The sequence below is a fragment of the Aulostomus chinensis genome, chromosome 14 (assembly GCF_037954235.1).
Source record: "Aulostomus chinensis isolate RoL2024-O1b breed Wild chromosome 14, RoL_Achi_v1.0, whole genome shotgun sequence".
NCBI classification, from domain to species: Eukaryota; Metazoa; Chordata; class Actinopteri; order Syngnathiformes; family Aulostomidae; genus Aulostomus; species Aulostomus chinensis.
Window position 1 is genome coordinate 10082116 of NC_141333.1, and position 25059 is coordinate 10107174.

At 42.6% G+C, this 25059-nt stretch overlaps 1 protein-coding gene across 2 annotated transcripts in view; it reads right to left on the bottom strand.

Annotated features, from left to right (window-relative positions):
- nr5a2 (nuclear receptor subfamily 5, group A, member 2) overlaps positions 1–25059 on the bottom strand; it is a 67512-nt gene that overhangs the window by 3785 nt on the left and 38668 nt on the right. For both annotated transcript variants that reach the window (XM_086223401.1, XM_086223402.1), the window contains exon 6: positions 20184–20331. In XM_086223401.1, coding sequence (XP_086079527.1) covers positions 20184–20331 — 148 coding nt within the window. The remainder of the gene's footprint in view (positions 1–20183; positions 20332–25059) is intronic.

Genomic DNA, 25059 nt, shown 5'->3' on the forward strand with positions numbered 1-25059 from the left:
TATGATGCACTCTACCATGCTATTACTATTTCTATGTGTGTGTGTGTGTGTGGGGGGGGGGGTGGGTCTGTCTGCTCTTGTGTATGTGTGTGCTGGTGTTTATCGTGTGCATGCTCACCCTGACCTCTGGGTGACACGACGGGGGGCTAAATAAGGCCAAGAAGAGGACAGGAAAAGGGGGAGGGGGTGTGGCTTGTGACAAAGCAGCCACCAAACAAACACGATGTGCTTTTTCCTGCTGCCACTCAGCTGTCTGACCCCCTATCACACACTCCCGATCCGGCTCTCTCACCACCGACTGGCATTAAATAACCCCTTACATAAGCTGACCGAGTGGCGTCTGAGCTTACAGCTTAGAAGGCGTAGACGTCCCACGCAGGTCAAGAAAAAAATAAAACAAGCCTGGTTTTTATCAGGACACAACAGAAAAGTTCCAGAGTTGTTCAGAAAGTTGTAGTTTTGCGCTGATGTGCAGGATTCAGAAATATCGATGAGCTTCATCCCTCCGATGTCCCTCCCCTTGGAGTCAGATAGAGAATTACAAGTTGTTGGGGAAATGCAGAAGCCTTCACATTTCTGGGGCTGAGTGTTTGGCCGGATTCTTAAATTTATTTAAGCAAAAAAAGGTCAAAGGGTCTCCTGATATTTAAAGGTAGGGTATAAATGCCAGGCCTTACATACGTGAGTGTTAATGTTATTCATGTCGGCCCCATCATCTCCACTCTGCTCGGATCGAACCTTTATTTCCGTCAGATTTCAACTTGATTCTTTCAAATTGACTTTTGATTTCTTTGTATTATTTGATTAAATCCCTTGACAGAAATTTCATGGATGTCAAAACCTCTTTTGACTACAGTTTGATTAAATTTGCAGCAACATGACAAGGTGAAGTAAGATTACAGCAGAAAATGTGAGGGGTTGCCATTATATTTCTCCCAGGGATGTGCTTGTGTGTGTGTGTGCTTGTGTGTGTGTGTGTATGTGTGTGGAGGAGAGAGAGGCGGGGGGGGGGGGGGGTACTACAAAGAATTAGTACCCAATGTCTCTCTGTCAAGCTGATTAGGGGGAAAGTGAGACAAAAAGACCACATTTTAATTGCTAATTATCACCAGAGCCTCTTTTGAAAAAATAATGAATGAGGGCAAATCAGAAATAAGTGCAATTTAAAAAAAAACAAAACAGAAAGCACAAATGACAATGGCTTGACGACAAATTGGAAGATCAATGGGTCAAAAAGAAGAAAAAAACAGTCAGTTTTGCAGCTTTTTCAATTATTCAAAGCATGCAGAGGGATGGAAAGAAGAGAGTTAAATAAAGGAAAAACAACAGTTGATCAACAATTTCCAGACTGTGTCAGGTTGAAGTATTAAATGTGCTAAGTGCTTTCTCCTCTCAGTGCCTGCTATCCACCCCCTCCCTCCCTCCCTCCCTCTCTCTCTCTTTCTTTCTGTCTCTCTCTCTTTCTCCATCTCATCGTTCAGTCACTGTGGGACTAATTATCAACTTTTTTTTTTCACATAAAACAGCCACAGTTCATTGCAGCGCCGCGTCCGAATACTCAAATGGAAACCCCGAGGTCCTGCGGAATACATTGTTTCATTTGACGGGCGATCATGCTGAAGCCAGCGACCTAATGGAAAAGACACACACACACACACGCACACGCACACGCACACACGCACACACACACACACACACTCACGCACACACAGATTCATTCTCTCTCTACCACAGAACCCCTGAAATATCCGCTGTGCCTTTTAATTAGACTCGATCTGCTCGGTGCTGTGAAAGTGTGTGTGTGTGTGTGTGTGTGTGTGTGTGTGTGTGTGTGTATATTTACGCTTTCACCGCCCCTTACAATCAACCTGCTCAAGGGATATGCACACACACACACAGACACACACAAAACACACAATGTTTTTAGACACGCAGCACATTCTTTCGTGCAGATACGACTTTGTTGTGATGAAAGTAGCAGCGCAAATTATTGAGCAACACCTGATTTAATAAAGAAATAAAGTCAAAGAGTAATCGGTGTGTAGTTGCCAGATAAACCTGCATCACATCTTTACTCTTCATCACTCTGTTTCCTCATCAGCCTCTCGTCTTCCTCCAACAACGCCACCGACTCTTAAAGCAACACCTATACATGACAAAATAACCCAATGTTCTCTCACTATTGCACTTTTATTGTCCCAATCAATAAACCCTCTGGGTCACATGCTGCCAATTCACTTTGCCTTTCACAACATAACGTTTCCTTCTGGGTCCAAAAACAACACATAAAACTCCCGAGTCATAAATGGTTATTGAGTCAAGTGCTGTCAGTAAACTGGTAGACAAACAGGTTACTTCCTGTAACGTCAGGAACTGAGGGTCCGCCTCTTCTTCCAGCAGGACTTTCACAGGCCTTTATATGAGGCTATCAAAGCTGGAGCACCTTTTACTGTGGCAGCGGTGCTTCAAAGAGGAGTTGAACCCAGGTTCAGGTCTCTTTATTGCCCCCCCCCCACACACACACACACACACACCCTCCTTCTGGATTGTTATCAAGTCACCACTGCTACTTTATTCCTGATTCATCTGCCTCGCAGCTCAGCTCCAATCAGAGACAGGGGGCGTTGACTGAAGGAAACCCACCGACCTTTGATTCTCACTGGGTTAAAGAGACCGAGTTAGGAGCAACGGTGATCAACATAAACGTAAAGTTTTCACTGGGAAAATGTGTGTGTGTGGGGTGTTAAAAAAGAGAGCAGCGAGTGCAATCAAAGCATGTAAAGCCTGTGGGGCAACATCCGCGCGGCTGATGCTGTCACTTAAGTAGCCTATTATCTGAGTTACGGTGCACTGGCCTCATTCATTTACTGTGCTTTCTAGTGAAATATCCCATGTTTACCCCCCATTTTTGCCCTCATAAACATGTGAAACAGCCCCCCCACACACACACACACACACACACACACACAGAGCTATTCCCCTCAGCATGGGAGTCTGTATTCTCTTTTCCTCTACAGGAGCCTCTGCTTTCCCATTAGAGTATTACAGTCCTCATCTATTTATGCTCGCCAGCAAACACGTTTCCTTGCACCCTGGAGATCTCGGCTCAGTTGTTTTCCTCCAAGTCCCATTTGGGGAATTCCTTCTATGTGATATAAAAAAAAAAAAAAAAAACGGGGGTAAAACTGGAGTGGTACATGCTTCTTAACATTTAATGGGGGTTTGAGACTAAATACACTGAAGGCTAACAGCATACCAAGTATTGTAGCTTTGCTAGCTCGGGAGCGTGTGCAGTGTTTGACCCCTCACCAGCTCGATTTTGATCTTTAATGGAATAAAAACAGGTTTGGGGCCAAGCCAGAAAACACTCGCAGTGCAAAGACACTCAACGGTTAAGTCATGAGCTGTAAATCGATTTTGGGATTGTGAGTCATTTTGTGTCTGCAATCATCATTTCTGAGGAACAAGTTCAACAGCAGCCAAACTGTTGGGTTTTGTTTTGTTTTTTCCAGGCTAACAAACATCAGAGCGTGTTTGTCTTTGTTTTTTTTTCCTTTTGATAAAACATCTAAAGGTCCATCACTTTTGGCTTTAGGATGGAGATTCTTTCTTTTTTTATGTAACTTATTTCATTTCACTTGTGGCTTTTGCCTTTTCTATAAGACACTTACAGTGACTTGGAAATACCCTTGAATGATCTTATTTGTACTTGATACGCTGAAAGGATGGGAGGAAGTTCGATTTTACGGTTACATTTAGGAAAGGCCTCTCAGTGGCGACCCTCTCTGTACAGTAACGTACCGTGGCTACATGCCCTCCAGCTAACATGAAGCTCCATGTCCAGAGGCCAACTATCCTCCGCGCTAACCATGAATAATAAACAACGTCTCACAGTTCTTGGCCATCAAATGGGGACGGGCTTTTGTCAGTGTGTCAGAATAAAGCATGAAGGCTCAATTTGCCATCATCAAACCCTCCCTTTAGCCACTCGGGGGGGCAAAATGTCATGCGGCTATGAAATGGAATTAAGCAGGTGCAGTCCAGTTGGGGATATATTAAGTCAAATCTAAACCTCCACCAACAACATCGCTATTGTTGTTAAGCTAAACAGGTAGCGGTTGGTTCAGTTCTGTCGCCCAAGGATAAGTCGGCGAGCTTGGCGGGGCGATGGAGAGAGGTCAAAAGATAGGAAGCAAGGCGAAAGTGCCTTAGGTATGATAAAATAAACAGGAGAAACGGTGCTCCGAGCAGAGAGTGGTGGGGTGTGTGTGTGTGGAGGGGGGGCAAGCTCCTCTCATTGCCTATGCTGGCTGGAAGGTGCTGGGGATTTATCCTGAAGTGAAGGGGAAAACAAATTTACATCCTGTATCAGTTGCTCCTGTGTTATTATGGACTTGGAGGGCTTCAACAGATGGGCTCTGCTAGGGAGGTTAATATCAGAGGGAATTTTGGACATAGGATACATGCTTTACCTGCCTCTCTCTCTCTCTCTCTCTCTCTCTCTCTCTCTCTCTCTGCCTTTCTCTCACTCTCTTTTTTTTCTTAAAATAAGCCAGTATGCTTCTCTGTTGTCAGAAAAATAATTTTTACGTGTGATTATCAAAATCATTAACTAAGTTTCTCATTTCAGATTCACATATTTTGCTGATTTTCACTGATTTGGTTGTAACGTGTGATGCTTTTTTCTCTCTCTCTCTGCAGTTTTTATGGGACGTGTTGTAGACGGGGGGGGGGGGACTTATTCCCTTGATATGCCTAAACTAAAGCTAAATATTGCCAAAAACACTCTTGATCAAGTTATGAAAAAAATCATAATTAACAATAATAGTTATAATTAATAACCCCAACTACATGTTTTTTTTCCTCACAAAGGCAACTGAAAAGAGCATTAATGATGATTTATGGTGTAATATTTTATAATTAGGCCATTTATAATTGTGTGTATTATCATAATTTGTATTATCATGAACTTGTCATCAAATTTGGCCCACAACATTTACTGATGATGAAAGAAAAACTCCTAACTGAATCAACTCTAATTAAGGACGCGTGTTTGGAAATGATGAGCCAGAGGTGGCAGCTGATGAGGGATTTTTAACTGGATGATATAAAAAAGATTTGATATTTCATCTCTGTGTTTTTAGTCACATGACCCAGTTGTTGCTGTTCATTTGTGACATGCAGCAAATTTGCTGGGATCACAATAATACAGAGAGAGAGAGAGAGAGAGAGAGAGAGAGAGAGAGAGAGAGAAAAACGCATTGTCTCAGCATTATGAAAATCCATTTGCCAGAGGGATACTGAGAGACTTGAATCAGCAATGAAGTCAGTGCTTAGCCCTTTGTGGTCCCTCTAGTCCCACCCCTCCATCCCCACCTCCATGCCTTTTTGCCCCCTTCTTTAGCCGTCCTGGAGGCGGAAGCAAATGCCTCACCTCAGACACACCCACAGGTCCCTGCTCTCTCACCTTCTTAATATTGTCTGGATCGCACAGAAAGTTAACCCCCTTTGCTGCCCCCACACCCCACTCCCCACTCCCCACCTCCCCAGCCCCACCATTAGTGAAACGGCTCCCAGACATGCAGCCATACACAGTCAGTGATATTAACGCTTAACTGACAGATTTAATGAACAAAAGTCACAGTGTCATCTGTATATACAAAAAAAAGTGAAATCAAATAGAAAAAGTAGAACGCCTGAGTATCCACATCAGTACTGCAGTACTTGTATGCTCAACCTCAGACTTAATTTGTACCTGTCAGCAACAGCAGAGGCCAGCCCGTGATATAAAGTGCATGTATGTTGCTGCTGTCTCTGTCTGGATCAATGCACGTGTGAGAACCTCGTTTACATTCAGTGCACTTTTGCACCCCTTGGCTAATTACACACAGGGTTTGTTTGGAGGTGGTGGGAGGGCGCGGTGAGCGGAGGGGCATGTCAACCCTTCTTGTTTATGATAAAGTGACAGAAAATCATTGGGGGGTCAAGTACCCCCACCCCCCCCACACCAACACCCCCCCGCCCTCCCACCACCACCCCAAAAACTCCTGCAGCAGTAGAGAAGGTGCCTGTTGTGGGAAGCCTGCCCTTTAATGAGACCATTAAAGGGCCCGTCTCCCCGTCAATAGATTTCTCTCATTCTTTCTCTGACAAATTTGAATTAATAATTCAGCGGCAAGCGCCTGGGGATGTATATTTTCAGCATGAAGGACAGTTAATCCATAACATCACCCCCCTCCACCCACCTTTCTTTCACTAATTCCTCTCTCTTACACTCTCATTTCACATCTCGCGCTCTCTCTCTCTTTGATGATGGAAGGCAGCAGGTAGAGTGCTGACTAAAGAAATCAAGTGCCGCGTTGTTCTCCACATCTCTTTCAACTTCTTTGTTCTCGGTAAGACTTTAGTTCCTCGTCACATGACAAGAGGAGTCAACATATAAGGGCAAATTAAGGTTTAATTTATTCAAAAGTATTGGATGGCGGTGGTCCTTCTTATCTGAGCCCTCAGGGTTAATGCATGATGACGTGTTTGGACTTGGCCTCTCAATGCTCAAGTTGATTTGACTGAATGTTTTTCACTCTGACAGACGTCGACGAGTAGAATGGGATTGTTAGAGATTAAATGGTGTGGAAAAACTACACTTCCAAGAATAACAGAATGTGTAGAAAAGTAAAAAGAGACGATTGCTTTTCTTGTGGATTCGCACACGGAGTTCTAATTGTATCAGAACAGCCGATAAAGCTGGGAAATGATGTAAAACGTGCAAAGTGAACTGAAAACTAGCCATAGAACACATCCTGAGGCTGATTAAGTATTCAATGTGCAGTTGTACGCTTTTATATCAAGGATGCTAAGATTGCTCCACTCAGACAGGTTGTACAAGTCTGAAATGACTGAAATTTCAGTGTGAATCCAGGGGAAAAACTGCGAAATGGTGCAAAGGTAAGCAATAAACTACCGAAGGTTAAGAAAATCGTCAACATTTGAAGGATAATGTATATTTCTGGAGTTCTAAAAAGACATCTCAAGAGCTCAATGTGATTTGTTCAGTAGAACTTTTCTGTGACAGAGAAAACATAACTGACTATGAGTTTGAAAGAGGATATTTTGCACTCAAGATGAATAGAAAAAAAGCATAAAATTACAAAATGTTTTTGCTTTTATGTGGATTAGCATGATGATGGTGTGGGATTTGTCTTTAAGAGAGTGGATACCTTTGTTGCTAAAAATGTCCTGGAGAAGAATGAAGAGACAAGTAAGGAGTTGTGACAGAGTGTGTGTGTATGCGTGTGTGTGTGTGCGTGCATGTGGGGTCACAGGGTAGCTTGACAGAGGGAGAGAGAGAGAGAGAGAGAGAGAGAGAGAGAGAGAGAGAGAGAGAGAGAGACAGTGGACGCACAAGAGACAGCGAGCCAGGGCACCTGTTGGATCATCTGTGCTTGAAAATGTTTAATCACAGTCTAAGGTTACACACATACACACATGCACCCATGCATGCACGCACGCATGCACGCACGCATGCACGCACACACAGAAACACGCTGTGTAAAGCTCCACTGTTCTCTTCCCTTGCACAAGTATCTTGTAACCACATTGTCCAAAGAAGCCACACACACACACACACACACACACACACATACACACAGAAGCTAAAGGAGCATATGTATGAGGGAGTATAATGTTATAGCGGCCACCTGACTGCTGTATAGCTTACCGCCACCATAACTTTAAACACATGCCTCTGTACTGTACACATTCAGACAGGAACACAATGGCTGACAATCCACATGCCGGGCAGCGCTGCGATGCCACTGGGCTCCATTTGTGATATCGGGGCAGTAGGTGAATGTGAGGATTATTTTTACCTCCACTTTCATAGCAGGTGGTGATTCATGTGAAGGCACACATACACACGCGCACACACAGTCTCACCATCTAAAGCTATAAAACAAATTGTGAGATAAATATTTCATTGTAAAATTAAGTAGTATCATTCATGCACATGAAATTTTGAAACTGTTATGAATCAGACAGGTTCCTCTTACACCTTTACGTTTAGCGCGGAGTAATTATTGGCTAATGAGTAACACTAATGACAAGTCATGGCAGCCATAAACTCTCATCATGAAGATCCATCTTTGCCACAGAGATGACAACACTGATTATGTGGTTGAAGGGCTGCTTCTCATTAATGATTGACAAGGCGGCTGTGTGAAGGCGGCTGTGTGAAGGCGGCTGTGTGAAGGCGGATGTCCATCTGACTGCCTTTGTATTTTTTGAACGTTTGACCCGTGATATTCTTTCAGGACACAGAGGCCACACCACCACAGAGTGTCTATCTGTGTGTGTGTGTGTGTGTGTGTGTGTGTTTTACGGCTAAAAATGTTTTTAAAAAAATTCAACAAACAAACAACAACAAAAAAAAGGCAGAAGCCTCACTGGTTATGTAACTCTTTGTTGCTTTTTGTGAGTAATGTTTGAATAAGGTCAACACATGAGGTCTGATCAATACCCTGCATGACTGTTGCTGTTGTTCTTTCACACACACACACACACACACACACACACACACACACACACACACACACACACACACACACGTAAATCTACAGCTTGTGATAGAAACACTGACGCTGTTTCGATTGCAAGAATCAGCTCAGATTTGTTGCAGCTTAGTTTACGACTCTACAATCATCAGCACTGAGGCGCTCTGTGTGACTTTGAGCAAGAGTGACGTTACGCACTGACTCTGAGAGGGTTTCAGTGACCGCTATTAGTTCACAAACACTTTTGAAATTAGTCTTTAAAAGGCTCTGTAGGCTCTAAATTTTGATGTGATCAAACTAATACACACAGAAGTTACAGTCAAAATGTGCTTGATGATATTTTATTCAAGAAAATGATTCAAACCTTGAATAAAAAAAAAACTACTTATGAAGAGGACGGACTAATAAAGTCATGATGCCATGAGTCTAACTCACTATTTTCTCAATGAATGAGCAGGTAAAGAGGGTGAAACCAAACCCTGTGTCAGTTACTGGAAATGCTAACTAGCAGAGCATGTACAGACTGACAAGACAACAACCAACAAACGCTTATTACACAGTCTGACCTCTACCACCTCAATTTCATCTGTAATTATTAAAACTACTATTTAAATGTGCATCAAGACCTCTTAAAAGCTTTTAAGACAAGACTAATAAGTGAGGTCTGAACCAACAGGCCAAGGTATTCGGCTCACACAGTGTTCAGCTGCAGATGATGTACTGAGATGGTTATGTGATATTGTGGCAACAGCTAAATTAATTCTTTATGCATGGCACAACGTGTTGTTTTAAAACCTAAAAATACTCCTGGGCTGCCTGTGTATCATATTCTCCCTCTCCTTCCATGCACGAAAGTCTGGGAGTTTTTAGTTTTTGTCATGAAATGTGCTTAAATCATAATCGATTTACTTTTAAACAAAACAAAACAAAAAATCAGGCAGTTCATACGAGCAATGTGTTATGTCCTTAAATATAACTTAAAGTTCAACAAGACTGAATGCTGGTTTACTCACAACAAAAGAAAAACACACCTGATGTTAATATATTGTATTTTTCCAAGATGTGAGCAGTAACACGTGTGTATCCCATTTGTAATATATTCAAATTGTAATAAGTTAATATCGTCAGCAGTTTAAACTTCTTTTTCTATGTTTGAAAGTGTCATAATTAACCAGATGTGTTGGCCACTCTCCACAGTGTCTCTTCTCTCATCAGCTGGAAGCTATCAAAAGAAGGCTAATGCTGCTAACTACTTATAAAACAACATTCCTGGTGCTGTGCCTTTGGTAGAATAAAAGAAAATGTGTTTCCTCAACAAATTATTAAGCTGCATGAAATCACAGCCAGGGACTTAATGATATCAATTCCACAAATCAGTGGGTGGATGGGCGGGGGGTTCTGCGGCGTTCCAATGTATGCACAGTTTGCTCCCTGAGTCTGTTTTTCTTGACTAATATGAGCCTGTTCTCCACAGGGCCCCAGATAGCCCAGGCCTGTCCTTGCTACCCCAAACACACATCCCTCAGCCTTTAATTGGAGGGGAGTAGCTACCTAGCTAGCACAGCGCTGGGACCCAAGCTGTGGCCACTGAGAATGCATTAGCATTAGCATTGCAGTGGACCGACCTGTACATAATGATAACCTCAAGCTCTGGCTACTGGGATCAGCTCATGTACACACACACACACACACACACACACACACACACACACACACACACACACACACACCCTGCCCCCACCTTCCCCTGAACACACAGTCACGTAAACAAGTAAGTGTAATGCAGCCCCAACGGTGGGCTCCTCAACAGTCGGAGGAGGTGGGGAGGGAAAAAAAAGTCAGTTGCCGCCGTTCGGCTGAAAAGTGTGTGTAATGAACTTGACTTCCATTGATCGGGACTGAGAGTACAGAACCGGGGGCTGTTTGTCCCAGAAGGGCTGCCATACCGCTGCTCGGTAGCCCCTCATAAATGTTTGAGTGGCCTCAGCAGCTCCAGATTCACACTACCTGAGTGTAGATTCTCTATTATACACACACACTCACACACACACGGGTTGATGATGGATGGATGGCCAGTCAGTTATGGTGGTTGAGGGGATCGATCTAGTTAGATGACATTTAGCTGGTGCTGTTGATGAGAGAGGGAGATTCAAGAAAAGTACTGATGTTTTGTTACTTCTCTCCACATTTCATTTTAAAACTTGTCTATATTCTCAATTTCAAGTCACTCAGATGATATCTGCAAGCTAATTTGTTTGGCGCTGTGTACCTTTCCTATATGCTGTACTCCCATGCTCTCAGGCCTGGTCCCTGAAGACCCCCTGGATGCTCTACACATGATTGATATTACTGCAAATATCACTTAGAAAACACCTGACGTGCCGGGCAGACCATCCGTGCCTCCCGTCGACTGCTAAGTACCAGTTGGCGGGAGGTCCTCTGCGTTATGCAGCCGGTAATAAAAGTTGAGCATTGATTTTCTGTAGCAGCTTGTAACTGTTAATGTTGAAACATCAATAGCCAAAGCAAAGCGCTGGTGCCTTAATAGGAGACCGAGAACGTGGAGGGCGCGAGCAGAGGCTGACTCTAAATCACAGAATCTATCCGTGTCGATCGATAAGACAGTAACTGCAAGTGTCCCTCTGCTTTCCTAATGTTTTATAATAAACTGACAGCCTGTAATAAGGCCAAGGGAGACGGAGGGGGAGAGATGGAGGGCAACAATTTCTCCCTGCATCTATAGCTTGCCCACCTTAAATCACCCCACATGGGAGAGCAAGAGGGGAGCAGCAGAGGATGAGGAGAGGAAAAGCTTCTTTTTTTCTTTTGTCAAAAAAAAAAAAAAAACTTTTACAGGAGCATTTGTCTGGTTGTACTCAGTGCTACAGTCGTTAGTGAGTGTATTGATGGAGGGCAGCTGAAGTTTAGGGGATATTTCCTATATTACTATGGTGGGGCAGCAGTGAGTTAAAGTGTGTATTAAATCCCGACACCTCTGTGTGGCTGTCGCAACATTCAGGTAGGAGTGAAGGGCCGCACTGGGACTGGGTGGGGAAACTTTAGCTAAACACTGCTGAAAAATGTTTAGAACTGCTGTGTCACTTTGCTGTGGTATTTGTTTCACTTTTTATCGAGAAGAGGCAAAAAAAAACCAACAACTTTCCTAATTATGTTAAAAAGTACGTATACGTACACATGTATGTATGGATCAGTGTTTGACAAACATTTTTAGGTCAAGGACTACTAAAGTAAAACAAAAACAAAGAACTAAGGATACTAACAAATTACAGCTTAATTAAATGGCAGTTTTGTAAATTGTATATTTTACTCACTCATTACTGTCTCTGATGCCTAGAACACATGCTGTTTGTTTATTGAAAAATGTGTGTTTTTATGGGTGACAGCAACATGAGGAATGAATTTCTGAGTTTTATCAGCTGAATTCACAACAAAGGTATTCTCAGATTTTAAAAAAAGATTTCCCATCCAAGTAACGTAATGAAAAAAACAACTATATACTGCTTGGCTCTTTATTAGGCGAGATGTTGACCTGCATCCGTTAGCTAATGCTACCACTTGTTAGCTTATGCTACAGCGCGAAGCCACTAAAACTTGTCATTTAAGTCACCAAACACATAACTTAAAGACAGTGACTGTGCAGTGATTTCGACTTGCAACGAAAGTTAAACGATCGTTCAGCGATAAGTTGAAGGTACAGAGTAATTTCCGGAGGTGCTACTCGACATAGCTCACACTCACATAGCTGCATATTTAGCATTAGCTCGCCACTGTGGGCAACTGTTGCTGTTGCTACTGATTTTCGTTGCGATCCCAGAGTGAGGAATTATGAGGAAAGTCTTCTGTTGAAACTCAGAAATGTTTCTCTGCAAAGTCGCATATCAGCAGTATTGTGATTAAAGGTACTGTGCTCGCTTACAGCTTACACCTCTTTTTCTTGGCTCCTCACCTCCACTGCTGTGTGAAGTGTGTATTTTTTTTTTAAATTCACATCCCTTCTCGTAGACCTTCATCGGAAGGTTGCACCGTTCATAAAAAATAAATGTCCCAACTCAAGCAATTTGTGGTATTTTTTTCCATAAATGTGTCTCTATTTATTTAACAAAAATGATAATATAGTCTCCACTTTTTGATAGAAGGGGTAGGTATTAAACCATAATTGATGTGACTTTGGCTTTTTTAAATCCTTAATTTAACAGAATTTGTATTTTGATAAAATTGTATCTCCTCTCAAGTTCAAGTTTAAGGTCCCATCCAATTTTCATGAAAAGTTATTAGGATTAATTTGCCCTTTTTCGAACCAGTGCACAAGTCTATGTTACTCACAATAATATCTCTTTTGGTGTTTACTCTTATTTTTCACGGGAGTGATTTATACTGGCCTCTGCCCATTGTACAGATCCCCATGCAAACAAAACGGCGTATTACTCTCAGATAACCATCCACATCAGAAACCAGATAAAGAAGTGTCAATATAATAACTCAATAAATCTCTGTAATACCTGGAAATTGAAGACGAGCCTTAGTTGTAAATTGGAGAGATAATCTGGGGAATGTTGGAATCTATGGTTTACGGTATCTCAGGTGAGATAGAAGGCTAAAGCGGAGTTAGGTCATAGGTGATTCTCCAACTGCAGTGCAGCCTGCAGAAGTGACAGACTGCAAACCTCGAGCTTTTATTGCTTGATAAAGTCTGAAAGCCTTTTCGGCAACCTCATTACATGGAATTCCCTACAAAGTGGCGGGCAGCATCAAGAGCTGACTATTTGCCATGTTAGATTTCTTAGGCTAAAACTGAAAGAAAATAGGTGGAAGTATAGCTTCATTGATTTAGGGCACACTCCTACCTCCTGCTGATGAGATCAAATCAAATGAAAGGAAAGCCAGGACACTCAAATATGATTAGCAGCTCTTTCGGGGACAAAGTTGAAGCCATTGCCGAGGGACTGTTCTTTATTTGTTTGTCTCCTGTCTGAGAAATGCCTGTAGGAATCTGATGGCTGGTAAAAAAGATTTGTTTGCAAAGTAGATGAGGGTCCAATACTCTTCAATCAGCATGTGTTTGCCCTGCACTTCAAACCAAGCTTCCAAACCGATTGATGAAGAAGCACTAGATGCCCTCTGCATGGATTGCACTTTATGAACCTTTTACTTAAATCTACGGTCTGAGACCCCCTACAATCACCAGCACTGTATTTTCCATTACTGCTGTCATTGCACCAATCCAGTAACTGACTCTGTAATTTGCGGCACACATACACACACATGCGCATTACGAAGCTTGATTTGTGGCACATTCCATGCACCAGACTAAAACAGTTTTGTTTTTCTCTGTTAAACGTTTTGTTACGACCCGCTGCAGCGGAGAGACTGTGACTGTTTCACTGCAGAGTGACGTATTTGCGTCTTAATGTGAAAAAGTACTTTTATTACCATTTGCTGGGTTAATTGATTTGGCCAACATTTCAGATCACAATACCAGACATCTAAGATCACCTTGAAGTATTAAGATTTATGAACACCAGATAGTTGCTTGAATGGTGCTGAGAGCGGTAAAAAAACCCACACCGCTGACATTTTTCACACCTTTCTGCGACTGATGTCGTGACACAAACCAGAGACAAATCATTTTGTAACACGGAGAGCAACATTACTTATCAGATATGAACTGATGAATATTCTTTTTGCCAAAGATGTGACAAACTAACTTTGAAGTAGTTTTCTTCTTTGACCCTGTTGGGTCATTCAACAAAACCCGTGTTCCTGGTAGAACCCTGTTGACCTTTACACAACTGCTGAAAATCAATTTTCTTTTCCTTAAAAAGTCTTTTTTTTCCCACCCACTGAGCGACAAGAGAACATCATCAGTCAGACATTTATTATGCAAAGACCCAATAAATTCAAAAGAAAGAAAAGAGGAGAAGGAGCGAGCCCATCCACAGCTAATGTCAATGTTTCCTGTGGGTCAGAGCATAACAACCCTACACAAAAGAACCATACTTTATTTGTGTATTGATCAGGTCAAAGGTACGCATGATGACTCTATCCTGTTGACTCACAGCCGAGGAGCTCTCACACAGCGGCACGCACCAACACACACACACACACACATACACACACAAAATGTTGCTATTATGTTGCTTTTAATTAAGTTGTAAAGTGCTCCACCAGTCATATGCTCTATCATTTGGCCCCTACACAGGTCTCAGTGGGTGTAAATATTGAACCGTCGCCGCCTCCTGTTGTTAATCAATCCCCGACCAAATTCTAAATGATTCGGTTCGTTTCAGGAAATGAATATTTGCCAGGCTTTATGGGGGGAGACGGGGGGCTGGTGTGCATGAATTAGCTTGCACCCCTGCTTGCTGGCCAGGGATCAGGGCATTGATTCTGAGCAGCCTCGGCTGTTGCTTAATTAGGACGCACCTGTCTGGGAATTATGTGTTTTTTCTCTCTCTCTCTCTCTCTCTCTCTCTCTCTCTCTCTCTCTCACTCATTGTGTGGAGAGACAAATAAGATGGAGAAATGGAGAGAGAATTCTTGTCTCCTCTCATCAAGGTTAATCACGTTTCCTGTGTTTGTCTTCTTGTCAGCAGTTCGGGTGTGTGACCTCGCGGTGCACAAAACAAAAAAAAAGTCTCTAGCACACGACATGCTAAACATGCAAATGAGCTTCGTCTCTTCGTGCACGGTTTGAGTGGTGGTGGCCTTCCTGGCTTCGTAGATTGGAGCAAAAAAGATTAAAAGAACCTAAATGACCTTAATGGAATAATGCAAAAACTCACATTCTTCACTTTTCAATAAATTCATTATCTTTTAATTTGTCTTTTAAACCCTAATAAAAAGACTTATGAAGAGGTTTATGGACAAGAACCAAGTTTATAAAATGTTATTTCCTGTCTTTTTTTGTTGTTGTTGTCAGATTTCATATTAAATGAAAATACCTTTTGTTTGAGATGGCTGCTTTGACATAACAAGGGAGCATTTAGAATTTATGAATTTTAGCAATTCAATGGATAATTAAAATAATAGCCCTTAGGGTAATTAGGCTAGTTCTTTAACACACTGATACGATAAGAACAAATAAGATTACCTTTTATAACACTATGAATTGGTTTTATCACTGGATTGGAATCCTATTTCTCTACAGTTTTCATAATCTCTTGCAGAGTTTGCGCCCAACATATGGTGTGGTGTTAATTGCATAGTTAACGTATAGTTAATAGACTTTCTATACCGGCATTAGCAGACTTTCACAGATCAGGAATCAAACTGGAGCCTTAATTCTCTTCTCTCTACCAACTCTTCCCTGGCTTTGTTCCTACTTAAATGCAGCAATTTGGGGGCATTATTTGAGGCTATGTCCACAAAGCTGCTCTCTCTGCTGGGAGCATTTACCACCCTGCACTCCTCTGGCAGCAACCCTGTTTCTCTTCCTGGCTGACGAGGACTGGCAGCACCTGTCTCGTCAAATTACACCTGATGGGGTCTGACCTGCAGAGCCGGTCTCACTGCTCACTGGCTGAACGCCGCCTGACCTCTGAGTTACCAGTATGGAGGCTGCCTGTGTGGCATTTTACATCGTACATGCAAGTCAGTGTTTTGGGGGTAAGTTGTTGTTGTTGTTTTTTAAAAAAGCATAATTTCTTGTTTTTTCTATTGGCAAATGGGGATTTTGGGGTGTCATGCGAGTACCAAACAGCAAATTAAATAGAAAAGATCAATCAGGATTTTTCATTTAAGCTTTCATTGTCGAAATGAGGGAGCTGGTGATCACTTTTTTCTTTAAGTTTGGAAGACAGCAGTAGGTTGTCCCCTAAGTGGCCAGAGCTTCTCCAGCCTGAATTTGAAATTGTGACCCTGTTGTCACCTCTGACCTGTCACCTGCTCATATAAACAGCGGCCTGTCAGTCTTTCTATTAAGCTTTTAAGCCTTTTAAAAGGAAATCAAAGACCCATTAACAGTGTTCTGACACCAGACAACTCGTAGTAATTCTTAACTGATCTCTGACCCAGGCATCACTCGGTCTCCCTCAACATTTAATGGCTGTGACTTTTTCCACAGGCACAGGCACATGCTTGCGCACGCACACACACACACACACACACACACACACACCCACAGGTCGATGCTTTCAGAGTGATAATCTCTCTCTTGACAGAGGACGAAAGCCTTCACTTGAGACAAAGAAAGAACGACAAGGGCAAAAATGCCATGGGAGGGATCAGATAAGGAGAGAGAGGGAGGAGGTGAGAGAAAGAGAGAGGGAGAGAAGGTGAGAGAGAGAGGGAGGAGGTGAAAAGAGAGAGAGTGAGAGGGACAAAGAAAGAGAGAATATAAAAAAGAATGAAAAAGGATTGTTTAACTGGGAGAACAAGCACTCAGGCAGGTCAGGACAAGTGTCTTCTCTCAGCTGGAGTGACATCTACATCCCTATCTTTATCGACAACTGGCTTAACTAAGAGCTCTGCTGCCAGGGAGGAAGTGACGGATGCGCTGTCCAGTGGGGGGGCTAGAAGAAGAAATAACGGGGAAAATAAAGACATGCACTGGGAAAAGAGGAGTCAGAGAACAGAAAAATAATTATAGATTCTTCTATCCGTTTCTTAAGTGAGAGCACAGTCTTGTGGTAGGACCACTACCACAGTGTCATGGTTAGAACTGTATTACCTGACCAGAATGTCCATATTTGATGATTCTACAAAATATGAGATTGTGATAAATAACTCTGATTGTTATTTTCATGGCCGAGTCCCATAGTTTGAAAGATTATATTATGATGTCTATGCAAGGCAATTACAGCAGTAAGCAGTAAGGAAAAGACTGGTCACACAAGTTACAAGTTAATGAACGTATACTTTCTATACCATAAATCTATCTTCATCTGATGTTGCAGAAATACTGCAGTACATGGTCATACCACGGAATCTATTAAAGATACGGAAACAGTGTTGATAGTATGTCAGTTTAACGACACAAGACTATAAATTAGACATATTAATTACCTGATATCTGATGTGCTAATATTTTTCCAACTGATTTAAACAATGTGGATATTATTGGTATCAGTGTTGTTCATCCTGAAAAACACATTTCTCTTTATCTCCAAAACTTCTCACAAAGTCCATAAATCAAATATGATCATCATAACCAACCGATGAGTAGCAAAGAAGAAGAGATTTGAGCAAAACTGGGCCTACATGAATATTGACCGATTTATATATATTTAAAAAAATATCAATAGCTGCCGATACTGACGATGTGCTGAAGTTATTGTGCATCCTTACTACGGGGATGATGAGTGCAGTTTTTTGCAGTTGAAGAAATGTTACTTAATTAATTGACAATGTTTTGAAATGACACCCACTACTGGAAATTCATTTTTGATGGTGTGTTAGGTTCATTCACAACCCCCCCCCCCCACACACACACACACACACATATAATCAGAAAACTGAAAACATGGTTGGGTAGGCTCATATTTGTGTGTCTGCCATGGAAAAGGACCCAGATTTGCATTACACCAGCAACAAATTCAAGTCCCTCTTTCTGCTAGAGGCCATGGTCATGTCACATACCGAGGTGTGAGATCAGCCTGTAATCTCAGTCCTGGCTGGGCCTCACCAGCTAATAGATTAAATAAAGCTAATAAAGATCCCTCTTTAGCTCTCATCTTCATGTCCAACGACCAGTGCAAACCTACTTTCATGCTTCATTTAGCTACAGTCCTTATTAATCACATCAATGCTACACACACAAACACACACTCCCTCTGTTAGATGTATGTATCAACCCCTCACAGCCAATCACACACACATCTCTCCTCAGCTGTGTATGATATGAATCAATTCTAAATCTCCCAGCTTTACGTTGCTGAAGCCGCTCCCCATCCCTCGCCAACACCACCCCCGCCTCCACCAGCCAGCTCCACGCCGACTGTGTCAGGTTTCTTTTGCGGGAGGCCTGGGCAACGCTGGAGAACAGGCACTGCCGGGGGCGATACACATCCCTTAGGTGAGCCTTTCATTATGGATGATGTTTCTGCCAAATTATTTAGACCCTGAGCCCCAGCAACACCCGCACTCCATCAAAAAACGCACACAAACAAATACATGCATGCACACTAACCTACACATTCCAAAGCCCCACTGCAATCCATCCCATCCCTCTCTCTCTCGACTACCAACACAAATGTTAATCCTGCCTGATCACCACCGCGTGTGTGTGTGTGTGTGTGTGTGTGTGTGTGTGTGTGTGTGTGTGTGTGTGTGCACGCGCGCTGCTTTTGTGGGTAGTTCATTAGTCCCTCTTTCTTTGTTTAGTGAAGGTAAAGAAGTGAAATCATGACCCGTGAGGTTTATGGCTAGATGGAGGGAGGGATAGCTGAAGATGAGAAACATGTTCATCATATGTATGCCACTGGTGCTCTCAGTGCCACAGATGGGCCAGGTCATTGGCTTCAGTAATATAATATATTTGGTCATATGTGTGTGTGTGTGTGTGTGTGTGTGTATCCCTCAGAGGCCATTTGTTGCAGACTTGTTAGGAAAGAGACAGAGATCATAGTCTCCTGGTAATGTCTGACCTTGGTTTGGAGGATGGAGAGCAGCTTTGGTTTCTTAACGCACTAGCACACAACCCATCAATGTACCCCGCCTCTTCATGCCTTAACTAATTTTTCTACTTATCCCTTCACTTCCCTCCCCTTCCCAAATCCCTTGCTGCCTGTCTCTTTCCAGCCTTGGCCCACTCCCACTTGTCCATACCGAATGTTTGGCTGTACCTGCCTCTCATCCATCCCCCATCCCCATCCCATCCCTTTCTCTCGGCCTCTCTCACTGCCCTCCTATTTCCTGCTTCTCATCCTTTCCTTCCTCCCCTCTTCCTTTCTCAGTTCCCCAAAGTTCACCCTGGGAAAGTTCACCGGGAAAATATAAATAAATACAACTCCCATTTAGACGGATGGGAAAAAAAAATTTTTTCACTCTATTAAAATTTCGGTTTTACTTACAGAATCTCAACAACTAACTCTTTGTCATGAATGGTTTCCAAATATGATGATCAAGTGAGAGATTCCAGTGATGTTTCACCTTTTAGGTATCACTGGAGAGAGACTGTTAAATTCCAAAACTGTTAGTATTGATTTTACATTCTTAACTCTTATTGACGTATTCTCTTCTTCAACAGTAGTTCTACTTGAAGTAGAAGTAGAAGAGGCGGAGGAGAGGTGTGATTTTCTGTTAGTGCCATACTTCTCCAACAGGTTGTCGTTAGGTACCGACCTCAGAAGAAACTACTGAGCTGAAGACACGATAACTGCATAAAAGCACATTTAAATTCTGTATTTCTTTCTTTTGCTGGCATAACTGGAAGATTTTCTGCCCATCTATTTTTCTTTTTACAGTCACCTGCATCTCTTTAATTGTTAACCCCTTCCCTGAAGTTTTTTGGTCCATTGTATTCCCAAATGCCTTCTTGGATTTCTGAAAATGTTCCTTCAGTCAGCAGAGGTCATTAGATCTTTGGTTCCAGATCTTCCATGCCAGGAACCATGACTTCATTTGAAACTACCTCTTTCCATAATCTCCCTTGCGTAGAGACTTTCAGAGACTCACCCAGGCTGAAGAGTACCAGGAACTTGAGGCACACAAACTCCCGTTGGTCCAATTGAAGAGAGCGTAGTTTGGCCACCAGTTCCTGGGCGTGACTCAACAGGTTGTTGAGCGTGGCTCCTGCCTGTGATGCAATCACTGCATAGTCCACCTGCAAAATTTAGAACGAGGAGTGTCAAGAAGATTTTTTACAGTAAACTTGAATAATGGCTCTGAAGGCAGATAAGCTCATACTGGTAAATGAAAGGAGAATTTTTCTGTGTTACTCCTCACTCCCCTTTGATTCTACGGTTATATGAACACATCAAAATGGATGAGATGTGGAAAAATAAAGTAAAAACACACACAGCTGCACTGGACAAATCATCTCTGTATTCCCATCCTCCCTACGCTGTATCCTTAACACAGACAAAACTTTTAGTCTGTTGGTTAGAATGTGAGACACTGATGGACGTGTAAAAACAGCTGCTGCAGTGGCTGTGGGTTTATGTAGAAAGCTTAAAATGAATCTTCTACGGTCAAAAACATGCTGAGCCACTACAGACAGACAGACAGACACACACACACACACACCTTTTGCAGGTGAACTTCATATCTGCAGCAACAGCACATTTGTCTGGGAGGCAAGTCCTTAGCTGCCACTCACAGTAAGCAGGAACATATTAAATTTTTATATTTATTGACAATTCATTACCATAATTGACTGTGCGAGGGTTTCCAAGGGGAGGGTGGATGGCGGTGTGTGCAGTTCTTAAAGCTCAGGGAGGAAGATGGTCCCTCGGAGCTCTAATTTGCATTTAAAAACACCGGTGGATTTATTTATCGTGAAATAGGATGATTGGAGCGTATGTTCAGTCTTCCTGAGGAAGGGTCAAAGTAATGTGAATATGAAATGCAACATGAAATGCAATGTAAAAAAACCCAAAACCTTTCCTCTTCACCCCTGTTTTCTTCTTCTGCGCCTTTCCTTTTCCTATTGTGGTTTGAGTTTGAGTTTCGTTCACTATTTTATTTGTTGTTTTTAAAGTGCTCTATTTCTGCAATCACTCCGCCACCTGTGCAGTTTGCTGGCCAGGAAAATCACCTTACCATGATCACCTTCATCAAACCTGTTTATTTCCAGATTCTCTTTGTACCACAGCTTTTCAGTCAGGTTTGCCTGTTGGTATCCTTGTTTTCTCTGAATTGTGACAATACAATCTGGCCATTCCATGGACCCAGCCGAATTGTCCTCTGTCGCTTAAGGTGAACTCTCTTTATTGCTGCAAGAAGCATTTCGCCTTTATGATGAGATATATCCAAGATCTCTTCATCTCATGTTAATGTTTCCAGGAGTGTGCTGCTCACTCCATCTTAGCTTCAATGACCTTCACTTGCTCTGACACTTCCCTCTCTCTGTTGTGCTCCTTCTCCAGAGTCTTGTTGGTCTCATCGCTATCGCTATCGCTATCAAAGCATTACCAGATGCTGGAGGGCCAGGATCCTGACATGCAGTCTCAACTCCATTGACAGTTCTTTTACAGTGGTCACACACACATTTTCATCCTTCCTGTGCTAAAGCCCTCTGTCCTAACCAATCCAAGGACTGGACCAAAGATCCCCTCCCGGGTCTCTGATTGTCCCTAGCATGCATCTGACCGATGTTTACAATAAGTGATTACATGACCGCCTCTTTGTCCCAGATTTTCTCCACTCCCAGGTCCTGAAGTGGGGGCGCACCTCTTATCTGGCCGAAGGGTGTATCACACTCCTTCTGTACTCTTTCAGCTGTTCAGGTGGTCCTCCACACAGTTGTTAAACAGGCATTTTTTTGCTTCTGCTCTTCCCACCAAAGCCCTGCAGGTGTTCTCTAACCATTGCCAGCACCTCGATCTCAGTGGAGGAACCTTGTGGTGTGTGGCCTGCCATGCTCCTAACTCCTGAGCCAAGCAGCTGCTTGTGGGTCAAGTTTGCCCACGACACTATTCCCACTTCCTCCAACAACCACTTTATCTTCCAGTGCTCCCAAAGCAATCAGCCCTCATTCTCCCTGAAACAGGAAATACATGACACAGCCCCCCCCCCCCCCCCCCCCAATCCAGGCAGTCTTCACTTGCTCCCATCACACCTGGGTCTGGGTCCACCCCACTTGTCTGTGGCTAACCAAAGTCACCCACTGTGGTAAACACTAATTAGAGCACTCCTCCGAGTGCCCAAAGGATCCTTCCTACCTTCCACATCCCCCAAATTACACCAGTTAAAGAGGGTCATCTGCTATTTGCCTCTAGACCCCCATCTCCCACTCACTTATGGGCTGCATCATTATTAAAGTGACGACTCAAGTCAGTGGATCAAGATAGGGTCTCTGGTACTTGGTAGACTTGTAGGGCTATGACCCTTGGGTCCCCAATCCCAGCATCTCTTAGTTGAATCGGTCCAATCTTGACCAGCTGGCTGTCGAGAGATGGTTCACATTCCCTCATTAGCTCTCTGTATCAGTCCACTTCCACATGCGCTCTGCCAGGTTGTCTTGGTGCCATGTGCAGTAGCTTTCCAGCACTCTGTTCTTTGCCTGAAAGTTTTATTTTCGTTTCCTTGTTTGATAATCACTCAGTCTGATGCATTAGTATTAGGTCGCCTGCTTGGATTCTTTACCTATACATCTGGCGACCAAGTCATGCTCTTGGCTTTTGAAAATTGTCACACGTCCTCTTGTACGTCCCCACTCTTTCTCTATTCCTTTGTTTGGCTGCCTTCTCTTCTTCCTACATCCCAGAAGGTAAGAGTTATGGCTCAGTGAAAAGCAGACACAGCCCCCTTCCAAGGTGTCAATCAATTTACATAAAATCAACTGTGCATGAAATAACTTCATTGAAGGATTGGACTGTTGATGGTGATGCCTTGGGTTATTGCCTCTTGGCCTTAAGTAAAAAGAGAGGGGAAAAAAAACGCTATAATGTCACTATAGCAGACTTAGCACTAACCCTGGCGACCTGTATATCTATCAATCAATCAATCAATACTACTTTATTATCTCTACTGCAGAGACTTTCAAAGTAAATATATAAATAAACCTTCCCATCTAAAACCCATCATGAATATGGTGAACAATCTTTGCTGAGAGGTTGGTTTGATGGCTTTGATATGAGACTAAAAGACGGGTTGGGAAATGTAACTTGTTTGAGCACAGAAATATGCGAGTGGCAGTGGAACATCTGTTTTTTTCTCCCTTTTTTTCCATCATTTGAATTTCATGTACAGCAGCAGTGTTGTGCTGTCAAAATATCAGGGTTTTCATATTGAAAACTGGCTGCCACGCTGCAAGGCCTCGCTTAATCATTCAACAGCTCAGTCCATTTGTCATTTTATCTTTGCATGTATTCTGACGAGTTCCACTTTATGTTTGATCTCATGAAAGGATAACGAACATGCCTCCTTTCTTCCACCACCAACCCCCTCACGCTGAAAAAAACACTCACGGCCATGTTGGCCCATTGTGGATGACATGTAGGGTATATTCATGGACTCACGTCTTCTGAGGGTTCACCGTAAAATTAATCCGATTATGGAACATTCAATGAACTATGACTCATTAAAACCAGTATTTACTATTGTGAGGTGTATCACTTCTTGTAGAGTCCTCATGATGTGCCACATAAATATACATATAACACCTCATTAACTCTTTATACCTACAGAAACTAATGTATTACAATTCATATATAAGCCACATGATCATGAGCAAGGAGTGAGAGATCTGGACGTTTACAAACATTTTTTCCAGCAACAATATGCGGCATTTTTAACGACACATCAGGACATTTGCAGCCATTTTCATGCATTGTAATAAACCAAAGCTTAAATGCACAATGTCACAGCTATATTAAAATATTGCTTTTTTTTTTAAACCAAAGCACTGTCCGACATTTAGCTTGATGTTCTTTATGAAGGCGTTTACATACATGCATTAAATGGCTTGTGTTGCAGGATGTTCATAGAATTATGCAAGAAAAATGGTTGAATAACTTTCCTTCACATATCACATCGAGTTGAATACCTGCTGTAGAGTTTGAAAAGAAAACAGTCCTCTCAAAATCCAAAAGTCCACAAATAGGGATGCTGAGACTTTCCATGTGTTAACAACAGCCACGATATTAAAACTGATCATAGATTTGAAGAGCGCTTCTTTGTTCTAATTTTTGCTGCTCCGGCAGTTCATAATCTAAGAAACACCCAGGTCATGTCATGGATGAATCTGCCGTATTTCAGTTGTTGCATGTACAAACATACTGGGATGCGTCATACTGAACATACTTTCCTCTGAAATGGCACGAGGATATTGTGAATAAACCACGGATGAGTTTCACTCAGAGACATTCAGTCGAAGATCAGTTGTTTGACCTCTCAGGTATGCAGCGTTATCTTTGACCTGCAGCTCCAGACTCTAACACCTCCACAGTTGGTTTCACACAAATCAAGCCCTCGTTATGTCCCATAGGTATGCACACTATAGCTATCAATTTATTAGCACCGTATACACTGATGTGGTCATTACACAGCGCAGTGTGCTGCACTACAGAATCATTAGGTGAGGTGTTAAGTGTGTGTGTGTGTGGGTGAGTGGGTGAGTGACTCTGTGTGTGTGTGTGTGTGTGTGTGTGTGTGTGTGTGTGTGTGTAGCATTTGCTTTGGGTGATTCGGCTACTGTGTTCTAAATATCCCTAGTGTTATCACAGCGCTGTCACCCCTGGCCAGGCAGAGAATAATAGGAGATAATGAACTGTTTCACACACTCACACACATTTATGCCCAACACACACATCCCCTCCCGCTCCCCCCGCCCAACACCAGCTGTTCATTAACCAAAGTATGCAAACGAAACTGCGGTGGTGCACCTCCC